A 12,793-nucleotide genomic window follows, 5' to 3' on the forward strand; every position below is an offset into this window, starting at 1 on the left:
TAAGGATGCCTCCTTACTGGCATCCCAATTTGAACCAGAGCCCAGTTTAAACAAATCCTGGGTTGATAGCTTCCCAGTCCCCAGTTCCCCAGTAACTGTTTTCCCTTATTTCTCCCTATAATCCTTGTTGCTTTCTTTCAGTTCCTTGATTCAATGTCATGGTCTTCAGGATCCAGTCTTTCAAGAACTTATCCTATGATTCTGAAACCAGCTACTTCCCACTCTGTGAAAATTTGCTGGCCTTTAAAATGGGTTAAAGACCTTTTTACTGGAAGTAGGGGTTTTTGGTAGAATTTAGTTATTCCATGCTACCTTATGTGATAGTTCTAGGTTAATACTCAATTTCAATTATTACGGATGTGTTTATAGAACTCAACTATAATTTTTACCAAGTTTCCATGTGACCCCTGAAAGCTAACAGGATTGTCAGGATCAAACTCCAGGCTGTGGGAAAAGTTTGCCTGCAATATAGCTTTCTATCCACTGTGCTACCATCGCTCCTTTATCCCATTATACTACTTGCTCTCTTGGTTTGTCATTTGTATTTCCCTTTTCAATTTAAAAAACTTTAAAAAATTAAATTATGCCACTAATATTAACAAAATTTATGTAGAGCCTGATATTTTCACAAAAAGATTCTAAAAAGGTAAGATAATGTCTTATTAAAAAGTCATTCATAAATTTCTTTATTTCTGTACATAACAAAAATAACAAGAAACTTAAATTTTCCATGAAAATTGATTTGTCAAGGAAAATTATTAAAATATAATAGCTTACCCACACAGCCCTGCCCATCCTGTAGATATTGATATCCCTGATAACAAAGACAGCGATAGGAGCCAGGGGAATTTTCACAGAAACCATGGCCACCACATATAGTACTGTTTGCACAGTCATCAATATCTGAAAATAGCAAATTGTAGTTGTTATTGTTATTATTACTTCTGCCTTTACTCTAAGAGCAAGGTAGCCTCCTTCTAACAATAGCCCTGTGAGATTGAGTTGGAGTGAAAGAAAATGATATTGGTATTGTTTAGGGTTTAATTTTGTAAGCTACCCAGAGCCACATATGTGAAATGGGTGGCTGTAAAAATTGAATGATTAAATGAATGAAAGAATGAATGAAAAAATGAATGGTTCAAAGTCAGCCCGACCTTCATGTTTGATAGAAGCTGAAAATGAATATTCCTAATCCATGCTATCACCATGCTACAATGATTTTCTTAACATTATGCCCATTTATATTACTGAACATAGTATTTAGGCAAATTGTACAGAAAAAAGACATTTAGAAATAAATATCTGCTTATGTTGGGAATAAAACAGTTGCAATGCTATCTTTCTATGGTCAAATATGAAACACATATTCTTCTGTAGTTTTCTGGATTTGTCCAGACTACTTACCCCTTAATATTGTTGGAAAGAAGATGGTATTAATCTGGCTTAATAGGAAGAAAGAGCAATCTCATTCTTTTCTTCCTGTTGGGCCTCGCCTAGTAAAACATAGCTGCCCACACTCATACCCTTATCTAAAAGCTGCAGCTTACTCTTATACACAATTTGCCTAGATTTGATTCTTAAGTGTAAAGAAGTCAAAGACTTCATATAGGTCCATATTTCTGTGTGACAGATATTTGGTAGTTCACTTGGTGTCCTTAGGCAGCTCATACAAGTTTATGAAATGGCTCTCTCTAGCCTGGGAACTACTAGTTGACACCTTGCTAAATTTAATCCTTATCTCTTCTGAGAAAACTCAAAAGAATTTCATTATGCTGCTGTTAACTTAACCAAATCATTATCCTACGTGGGACAGTAAAGTATTTTCTTCTGTTATCTTTGTAGATCATGGGATTCTATGAGGGTCTTTGTAGAAGAAGAATGAAAACCAATGATAAGAATCAGAGCTCTGTCAAACCCATTTCACCTTCACATGTTCGGCCATCTCTAGAAACCATAAAACCCTGTTCACAAATGCAGCGGAAGGAACCCTCAGTATTTAAACATTTTCCATGAGATGAACAGAGGTTGGATTCTGCACATTCATTGATATCTGGAGGGAATACAAAAACAGAGACCAAATAAATTTATTTTATTATATATTAATAATTATATTAATATTATTAAAATGAGCAGCAATATTTAAAATAGCCATCACTATTTCTGAAATACTGAGATATGGGAAACTCCCAGACAGAAAATCTTTGTTAACAGGTAATAAAAATTCCATGATTGATAACTGTGTCATACTAAATAACTAGCCTTCAAGAGTGAAATGGAATTCTTCTCCTTCCCACTAACTTACCAAAGTAATATTTCTGAAAGGCAGTACTGTATGCCAGTATTAAAACTAATAGTCTGGCTGAATACAAAAGTCTATAGTACTCTATCGCTATCCCTAAGCCTAATCCCAACCCCAACTCTAATCCTACCTCTATCCATTTTCTTTCATGGGTCCATCACCTAACATTTCATTTTCAAATTCCAGGCCAAAGCAGGCACATGCCTGAATCCACAGGACTACTTGACAGCTTCTTGGATGAGAAGCAAAATGTCTTTAAGGAAAAACAAAGAAAGTCCAGTTGCCTGTCAGAAGAAGCACCTTTGGGACAACCACGACCTGGATGGCTGAGAATCTCCATAGACACTTACAGCCCAGTGCTTTGAAACCTGCTTGTTTTCTTATTAAAAATATAAACAAAAAAGATGGAAGAGATATTTCTAAGGAACTAGAGGAGAAATGGTAGTGAAACATATAGATCTGGTTTCTGAAAAACTCCTGAAAGATCATTGTTTTGTTAGTGCATCTACATGTTTTCAACGTTGCAACTATGGACACTATTCTCAAGAACTTGCTTACTCCAGCATTTGTTGGTAATTACACATGCTAATATAAGTGGGACAGAAAATTTCCTAGGGTCAACTTTTGCCACTTCAGATCATTTTAAATATTTCTCAGGCTTTTGGTTAAGGCCCAGAATAGTTCGGCAGTTGATACATGGTATGTCTGCTTTTCAAGGCAACTACTCTAAAACATGCAGAAGCAGATAATTCAGATTTTCCTTCCTCCACATTGAACATTATTGCCCAAATACTTGTGCAGTTGTTCTTCAAAAGAAAAAACAAGGAAGTCCAGTTGCCTCCTGAAAAAGCACATCAGGGTAGTACTTGTGTGCTGTCCAGACAGTTTAGAGTTAATGGGATTTGGGACAGTTAGTTAGGAATTGAGAGCTGTCCCCTTAAGGGAATGCATTATGGTAAATGTAGTTAAGGTATCCTGGGAAATGCAGTTCACGTCATGTGGCCACATCTGTAACCCTGATTGGTCACTGAATTGACCCTTGGTGGGTTGGGGGAGGTTTCTTCACTCTTGCCTGAACACAGCCTCATGGTAGCATCTCTACCCCCTGCTTCTATGATATGGGATGAAAGAGATAACCATCTTTTTACCTATAAAGACAGATATACAAAGGATTGGACATTAAGAAGAATCTCGTCATTTATGTGAGTTAATGAGGATGCCTGATGAACCAATAAAAAAGACTTTGTATGGATGCTTTGTGGAGTTTATCTATCTGCTTTGTACAAGACACAATAGCTTGATAAATGCTACAATGACAGGAGTAATCATATCTTTCACTCTTTAAACAAATGTGATCATGCAATAATTTCAATCATACAAAATTATATTTCTTAGCTTTTAAAAAAAAATAGAAATCCTTTAGTGATACTGTACCTTGACAACCTCTAGAAGGCATTAATTGGAAGCCGTCTGGACATGTACACTCATAAGACCCTTTGGTATTAATACAAGTACCCCCATGACAAACATTCTTGTCTTCTTGGCATTCATTAATATCTGAAACAAATCCAATTTCAGACAATTTTAGAAGATACTTATTTAACAACATCTCTCTATAGAAAAATCAGAGAAACAAGAATGCTTGAGTGAATCATGTAAAAAGTAAGCTTTGGTGTACCATAAAGCCAACAAAATATCAACCTACCCTTCAAATAATGCTAAAATGTACTAAATTTCAAGCACTGGAAGCCAACAATTGGTGCTAATAATGTTTTTTGTTGTATTTTGTACTTATTTTTTAAACACACACTATTTTTTTGATAATGTATGTATTTTTATGTTTTGTTTCTTTTTCTGTTTTCTTTTTCTGTTATTATTTTAAAAGCAATACAAATTTAAAACTGTGCTCATTTAAATTATATAAAATACTGACAAAATCCCTTTAAAATTAGTCACAATGTTATAATAAACTGAGAAAATCTTGTATCATATTTATGGAAACCAAGGCAAAATAAAAAATAATTTTATGTATGGCTCATCATATGACTTGATAATGAAGCTGAAATATGAGGGCACTATTGTGATTTATCTAATGTAAAGTTACTGGAGAGAAAATAGATGTTTTGCCCAGAGACCCCTTCTAATTTTGGATGACACAATTATGAAAGAACAGATTTACACATATGTAAACAAAGTTCATGTTCATAAACACAGACACCAAATATATTACAATGATGTTGGTCCCATGTAATTCTACAGTTGTTTTACTTAACTAGTCTTATAATTAGAAATGAAGGGGAGGTAAATGGTATTTCATTTGTTAAGGGTCATAATAATATGAATATGGCTATAAGAATGCCAGCAACATTTTAAAAATTATGACTTACATATAGCTTTTTCCCACAAAGTATTTTAAAAATTGATTCAGATTGTTTGGAAACCATAGTTGGTAGACAACCAAGTTTAAATAAGAATATAATAGGGGGAAAACTCAGACAAATTCAAGTCTCTTTTTATTCTGGGAAAATCTATATCGATATATATATATAAAATCACTTGCCAGCAGAAAAAAATTAAACAGAGGCCATATGTAACATATTTGACAGATGGAATGTCAACAAGGGAAGCACTCTCATAATTGTATTTCCATAGAAAAGAAAACTTTTGAATGTCTATGTTCCACACAGCTGTTAAATGCTATAACCATTTCTCCTCTTATATAAATCTAAGTCATACAAAAATGCAGATTTCATGAATCGCAAAAGCATTTATATATTTTTTTTCAGGGCTTGATCACTGGCTAACAATGCTACATTTAAACCAGGCACAATTTTCAGAGAATATTTGTTTTGGTTACTAAGTTTTAATGTTTGGTACTTTAATCAATTCAAGACCAGCAAAATATGATAAAAATGTGGGTGGAGGAATCAACTGGACTCCAATGTTTCATAAAAAAAAAATGCCCATGAAAGTGGATCTGCTACTGTCTCTAGTGCTATGATGTTCCAAAATAATTTGCACCATGGAAATTAAAGAATAGTAATGAAAATGAAGAATAGTAGACTATATCTAAAAAGGATAAAATAATTATGCATTTACTACACAAATATTATCCTGAACAAAGGCAGGATAATAGGGTAGCTCCAAACAGTAAGCATTGTTTTTCTGTAGCCTTTGCTTGAAATTATTAATTAGGATGCAGGAAGCCTCAGCAAGAGTTTGAACTAATGTGGCCTACAAATGCCCTTCTCCCCTTGATCATAAGCCTATGATTGTAAGTAATAATATTGTTAGGAAGAATGTTTCATATTAAATGATATTGTTGTGGCCCTCCAGCAGCTGACGGAGCTGGCAGCAGAATCGGACAGCAGTGAGGAGGTTGGGGAGGAACCTGGGCCAGTCTTGGAGGCTGAGGAAGGCTCGGATGAGGGCTCTGCATCAGAGGCAGAGATGGGGCCAGGGCAGGCAGGCAGTCATCAGCTGCCTTCAGACTCAGACAGCAGTGAGGCAGGGGAGTTTCTGGAACTGGTTCCCAGCCTGCGCATGCACAGGGCTACCAGAAGACAAGAACAATTGAGAAAGCAGGGTTGACTCAGAAGTAAGGCCGCACCTAGGAGATGATTGGCCCCTCCCATAGGACATGAAAGAGGAGCGAACGGGATGTGAGCTTTTGCAGGAAGCAATTAGTTCATCTGGTCGATTCAAGCTTTGAAAAGTTACATTTGACTCTGTGTCAAGTTTGGCCTTGCCCTGAGTTTGGCAGTTAGTTCTCTGGCAGCATTCCAAGTGCAATAAGGTGGGTGTTTATTAACATTCCCCTGAAAGACTGTTTGTGAAGCCTTGAAGGCTGTGAATGAACATAATTCACAGCCGTGGAAATAAAAGAGGTTTTGCTGAACTAAGATTGTGTTTTATGCTTTCCAAGGAAGCCTACGTCAGAATAGATATTATTTCATGTGTTTCACACATGAAATATGTTTCACACACACACACAAAGTGTAAAAATTGTAATTCACAAAATAGCACTTGGCTGAATTGTTCATGAAAACATGGTAAAAATGAAAGTTACGACATACCTTCACAATAGTCTCTTGCAGGTGATAACTGATAGCCTTGCTCACAAAGACACCTGTAAGATCCAGCTACATTTCTGCATTGCCCATTTATGCAGAGCTGCTGCTGCTGCTGCTGCTGACATTCATCTACATCTGCAAAGGATCAATAAATATTTAGTTAGTTATTTAAACTCTGCTCCCCACTATAACTATTTAACAGTTTTAAAATATGTTCATATGTGTAGAGAGTATTAAGAATTGAATCAAAACACATTATGTTTATTAGCAGTTTCAATATGGCTATTTGATAGAGTAAGTTGTCTTTCCTGTATATTAATTACTCATGTTGTAATACTGGCAGGTTGAAAACAGGAAATATTGGATAGATGGATCTGGATACACAATATTACTATAATTTTTATTGAAATTGACTCCAGTTATATTAGCTGTTGCTCACTCATGAGCTTACAATAACGTTTTTCTTTCTCATACTTTAAGGATGGTCAGCTATGCCAACAGCTGGATTTTCAGCAGGAATAGTCATTTAAAAGCCACATTTAAAAGCAGAAAAACATATGTGGCTACAGGATGGTGCTGCAGACATACCAAGCAGAATAAGTAGTTGTGAATTCATTCCAGAAACAAAATGGCTCACTCCGAGCTGAAACATGGAAAGGTAGAATCTATGGAGATAACTAAAGTAATGTACTGTGGTGTTACCTGGGGTTTTTAAAACCCTGTGAATCTCAAATGGACGAGGTCATTTGCAATCTCAGCTTTTCCACTTGTGGACTGGATGCCTGCCCTACCTGGCTGATAAAAAGCATCTAGAGAGCGACTGCAAATTAGACCATAACTTTTTGAGGAAGGTAGTGGGGCTGCAGTTGCAGAAGGCCTAGGAGGATATGGATGACCTAGACTCATGGTAGTTCAGGTCTGAACCTCTGGCATGGGACAGAAACTGAATTGGCTGCTCTTACAGATGGCCTCTGATAGGACTTGGATGCAGAGAGTTAGACAGTTCTTGCCTACCTAGATCTTTCATCAGATTGCAGTACTGTAGACTACAGCATCATTCTGGATTACTAGAAAGGCATCGGAATTGAAGACACAAGGTTATGATAGTTCCACTCCAATCTAAGCAGGCAAGTCCAGACAGCAGTTGTAGGATGGAAAAATCATGGGCTCTTTGTTGTGAAAGGTCTTAGAATTTAATTCTTTCCATTATTTTATGTAAAAATTATATAAAACTTCCAAAGAATTAGGTTTGGGGTGAGGTATCATCAATATGCAGATAAGTACTCAGTTACACATCTTCACCCTGGACTTTAGAGAGACAGTGGAAGTCATGATGTACTGTTTGGAAGCTATCCAAATCTGAATGGGGGAAATGAAGCTCCACTAAAATAGGATGGAGTGGCTGCTGAGTGCGGAGCTGACTCCACCACAGTGCCATTTTTGATTCTTGATAGGATTGCACTCTAGAAAGAGTAGAGGAAACTGTAGCCAGAGGGCTTTTGCTTAGCCAGAGCCTTATTTGGAACAAGAAGCAATGATGATGCTCATACTTTATCATTTCTAGATTGTAATTTGCTCTACATGAGGTTACCTTTGAAAACTTATCTTTGAAAACTATCCAGAAACTTCAGCTATTCCAAAACACGGGACTGCCATATTATATCTCTACATATAGTTCCAGGTGCTGGCCATTACCTACAGAGCTCGGTGTGACTCAGACTCTGAATATCTTAGAATTTCCTAATAGTTTCTGCCTATCCTATTCAATAAATTGTGGATGCCTGCTAAAGGTCCACTCCCACCAGGCGACAGTGGCTGTTTTCTGTAGTAGTTCATTTTCTTTACAATATCTTGCCACCAGACACAAGGATAACCATGCTTAATAAATAGCTTTCTTGCCATTAAATAAATCACATAAGCAGGGGTGGGATTCAATTTTTTTAACAACTGTTTCTGTGGGTGTGGCTTAGTTGGTGGGTGTGGCTTGGTGGTAATGTGACTGGCTGGGTGTGGCCAAGTCAACATCACTCCCATCGAGGCATGCATCTCCTCCCCTGGCCTCTCGTGACTGTGGGGATGCTGCAATAGTCGTAAGTGTGAAAAATGGTTATAAGTCTTTTTTTTCAGTGCCATTATAACTTTGAATGGTCACTCCACACAAGCAAAGTACCAGCAAAGGAGGGAAAAAAAACTCCAGAGAAGTTCCAGAGACAGGAAGTCTAGTCCTGCCAAGAATGTTAAAAGGGTTAACGGAGAGGCAGTTTATGTAAGCAACACCAGAATATTTCCTTCCTGTCTTCCTTACAGGATTAGGCCAGTAATTTCTTCTAACAACCAGTTCTCCGAACTGCTTAGAATGTTAACAACCAGTTCTAATGAATAGGTGCGAACCTGTAGAATCCCACTCCTGCACATAAGTATTAGTCATGCTTTTACCTTCACATTGATCTCCTGCTGGGGAAAGTTGATAACCTTGGCTACAAAGACATCTGAAAGATCCCTCAAGGTTTTCACACTGGCCATTTGTGCAAAGACTGCTATATTGACATTCATTTACATCTGTGAATACGTAAGATATATTTTAAACACTGCATTGTTTACTTAACACGATGCAAACATTTTCCATAGAATCTGTCAATACATTGTCATTGACTTCTTTTAATGTAACCTTTAGTCTAATTTCCTTTTATACTCCTCATCCTTTTGCTTCCCCAGTAGGGATGGATGTATCCATTAATTCCCATTTATCTGACAATTGCCTTTATTCATTGTTTTTAAAGAAATCCCAAGAGAATCAAGGAATTAGAAAACATTTGTATTATCAAGTTCAACTCCTGGCATTTACAAAGATCCAAACTAGGGCATCTTTGACAGATGGGTATCCAGTTCTGCTTCAGTATATTTAGTGACAGTGAATGCATCCAGTCACTGGTAATTAGTTTTATTCTCAAACTTTTTGTTTTCTTAATATTCAACTGGAATTTGCCTTCCAGTAACTTAAATCTGTTATTTACAGTGTTGTATCCAAGGATAATAGAGAACAGGTCTTGGACTTCTGTGTCATTATTTCATATTTTTTTTTGAAGAATGCTATATGCTCCCTTAAATATCTCTTCTCAAGGCTGCTGTTTCTTTAGTCTCTTCTTATAACTTTCTAATTTCTTTCGCCTTTCTAATTCTCCAATGATCTTTGTTCCCTCCTCTGAATCTAAGAATCGAAGGATATAAATGTAATATGATATATTTGTCCAAGCAGATGCATCTGTGTTTGCAAATTTCCTTAGTGTACACATATTTTTGAAATTTCCTTTAATATAATGCAATTGCATGTATTATTTTTATATACATATACTGGATTATTTCCAAAATTGTTTTTAAGATGGCAAAGTGAATCATAAAATTTGGAGAAATGAACATTTAAAATTATTCTGAGAAATTCAAACTTGGTTTGTTATAATTTAAAAATATGAAATTGGATGAATTCATATTCAAATTCAGAATAAGCAAATTTCCCTTCTCCTCTTAATCCTAACTCTAATTCTCACATCCAGACCCTCTGGAAACTTATCAAGTAAGAACTGAGGAGAAATTAATTTATACTGGAAAAATGAATTACATTATCCAGTCCCTTTAGAGAGGCAAGTCTGTAAACTGTAAAGTTATGTACTAGAAGTGTTGTTTTTAAAATTTATCTTCTACATTAAAAAAAAAAGAAGTACAAGTACTTAAAAATGAATGCAAACTCAATTCGTGCAAATTATTTGGACGGGCATTTCATTCAGCATGAAGGTTGCAGGATTTGGTTATGGCAAGTCTAGAGAAAAGAAGGACTGGCGGGTGGGCATGATAGCAGTATCCCAGTATTTAAGAGGTTGCCACAAAGAGGAGAGGATCTGCTTATTTTCCAAAGCACCAGAGAGCAGGACAAGAAACAATGGATAGAAACTAAACAAGGAACAACCTAGAATTAGGGAGAAACTTCCCAAGAGTGAGGACAGTTAACCAATGGAACAGCTTGCCTTCAGAAGTTGTAGGTGCTTCTTCATTGGAGGTTTTTAAGAAGAGACTGGAAAGTCACATGTCTGAAATGATTATAGGGTCTCCTTCTTGAGCAGAAGATTGGACTAGAAAACCTTCAAGGTCCCTTTCAGCTCCATTCTATTCTTACTTTATGTTACTCTCTGGTTTCTCCTTCAACTAGTAGTTAGCTGACTGATAATTCTGTTTTAAATGTACTCTATGCTCTGGTGGCACAGGAAGGCCTTGATAGGGTAATCTTGAGCCTTTGAGAGGATGTAGCAACACAGGACTTTTGAGGACAGGGTTCAGTAGGTGCTTTGGCCATCTGGAAACAGTTCACACAACAGTACTAATGTTACTCATTAAGTCAGATTTGTTTTGTACTGGAGAACCATAAGAAAGGCAGGTTTGGGGCAGTATCTGTTGAACTCAAAACCATGCCGCGTTTTGTATCTGTTAAATGCAACTCGTGTCATCAGCATCCATGCTGACTTGAAGAATGCTGCTTAAATTACTGTGTTTACTCTTGTACAAACCATTTAAAAAATGACTCTACAATTGTTAATGCCTCCTTTTGATGTTCCAAGTGACAAAAGCTAGAAAACTCCATGACACCACCAATGGAGGCCATTTTAAGTAGTCTCTGTTGTAAAAGACAAAAGGTATACATTGTAATCTTGGATAGTAGATTTAAAGACAGCAAAAAAGAACTTCAAATCCAACTATGCATAAGTGTTTCCCCCGTTGAATGCAAGATCTAATTAGTTTTCCAATGGTTTCCCTCCCCCAAATGTTTCTGATATCTGTATTTTATCAAAGCACTTTTTATTTTGCTTTTCGAAGAGGGGAAAAGTAAAGTTTTATAATGGATGAAAGTATATCAATAGGTGGAAGTTCAGAAAGACTATAAAAGTATGTCTGCTTAAGATCATAGAAAATGCTGAATAAGCCCCTCAGGATTTGCCAAGAAGTACTACTAGCACAATGAAAGACTGTACCAAGAAATGTTTGTCTGCTTTGGTTGTCATTTTCAAATGTTCCTTTTTGCTTTGAAAGCAGACATCGAAGGATAAGATGCCAAAAGCCAGAGTCAGTGCCAACGTAATAAAATTATCTCTCCCTGCCGCCAGACGCTAAAAGCCATGCAGTAGGATTCTAGACAATACCGGAAAATATAATTTCTTTTAGCTGGATTTTTTTTTCAGAAAATGATTTCTCATATGTTCTAGATAATTTATTCAGTGATATACATTCTAAAGAAAATAAAGGATAGCTTTATAAAAAAATAAGATGCACATTTTCTTCGACTTATTAAAAAAAATTATAGGAGTACAGCGTTAACCCTAAGCCGAGCTGACTACATTGATAAGCAATAAGCTTCAATGTTCAATTCAAGGTGCTGGTTTAAAATATAAAGCTCTACATGGCTTAGCACTCATGTACTTGCAGGTTTGTCTGTCCTGAGAATTAGGATCCCATCCCATATAAACTCTAGAGGTAGGGACTAGGAGGAATATCTTGTACTTTCAAGTATATCTTGCACTTTCAAGTATATCTTGCACTTTCAAGTATTGCTTGCATTTGTCAAAGCGGTGAAAATATCAGCACATCTGGGTTGATAATGAGTTATGAAATCTTGTTTTTCTAATTCTCAAATTATTCGTCTTCTCTCCTCTGAATCTAAGATATATACGTACTATTATATATATATATATATATATATATCCAAGCAGTTCCATCTGTGTTTGCAAATTCCCTTAGTGTACATAGTGTATTGTTATCTTTTTGCAATTTTCCCTAATATAATACAATTGTATACTTTAATTTTATACACGTATATTGGACTGTTTTCATTTGTTTTTTAAACTGGCAAAGTACATCATAAAATATTGGAGAAATGAACATTTAAAACTATTCTGAGAAATTCAGTCTTGATTTGTTATGTTTTAAATATATGAAATTGGATTAATTCATTTTCAAATTCAGAGTAAACAAATTTCTCTTCTCTTCTTAATCCCAACTCTATTTCCAACATTAATTAGCACCCAGGTTGATAATGAGTTATGAGATCTTATTTTTCTATTCCATAAACTGTCTTGAGTCATGAAAAATCTAACAATGTTTGAGATAGATAGGTAATGCTGTTTATGTAACCAGACTGGCTAGGCCAAGCTCTTGAAATATTATTGTACTTTCACTGTAATATATATGTGCCTATGATAGAGCTATGGAAAACTTGAAATGAAATGAGTGTGGAAAGGAATCGAAGGATAAAATATATTTCTTTGGTAAACAAGAAATTACACTCTGGCTTCAGTTTATTATTAATGACGCCAAGCAAAGATGTTTTTAGACACATAAGGCCAATGTCAAAAGCATCAACCATGGATTTCCTCCTCCA

At 35.9% G+C, this 12,793-nt stretch overlaps 1 protein-coding gene across 2 annotated transcripts in view; it reads right to left on the reverse strand.

Annotated features, from left to right (window-relative positions):
- The window catches only part of LTBP1 (latent transforming growth factor beta binding protein 1), a 214,393-nt gene that overhangs the window by 39,093 nt on the left and 162,507 nt on the right, over positions 1-12,793 (reverse strand). For both annotated transcript variants that reach the window (XM_026680806.2, XM_026680798.2), the window contains 5 exons: positions 8,809-8,931; positions 6,376-6,507; positions 3,734-3,856; positions 1,925-2,050; positions 778-903 (listed from right to left, as the gene is read on the reverse strand). In XM_026680806.2, coding sequence (XP_026536591.2) covers positions 778-903; positions 1,925-2,050; positions 3,734-3,856; positions 6,376-6,507; positions 8,809-8,931 — 630 coding nt within the window. The remainder of the gene's footprint in view (positions 1-777; positions 904-1,924; positions 2,051-3,733; positions 3,857-6,375; positions 6,508-8,808; positions 8,932-12,793) is intronic.

This window comes from Notechis scutatus, chromosome 1, assembly GCF_049901735.1.
Source record: "Notechis scutatus isolate UNSWTSFEM ecotype Mainland chromosome 1, rNotScu1.2, whole genome shotgun sequence".
Classification (NCBI taxonomy): domain Eukaryota; kingdom Metazoa; phylum Chordata; class Lepidosauria; order Squamata; family Elapidae; genus Notechis; species Notechis scutatus.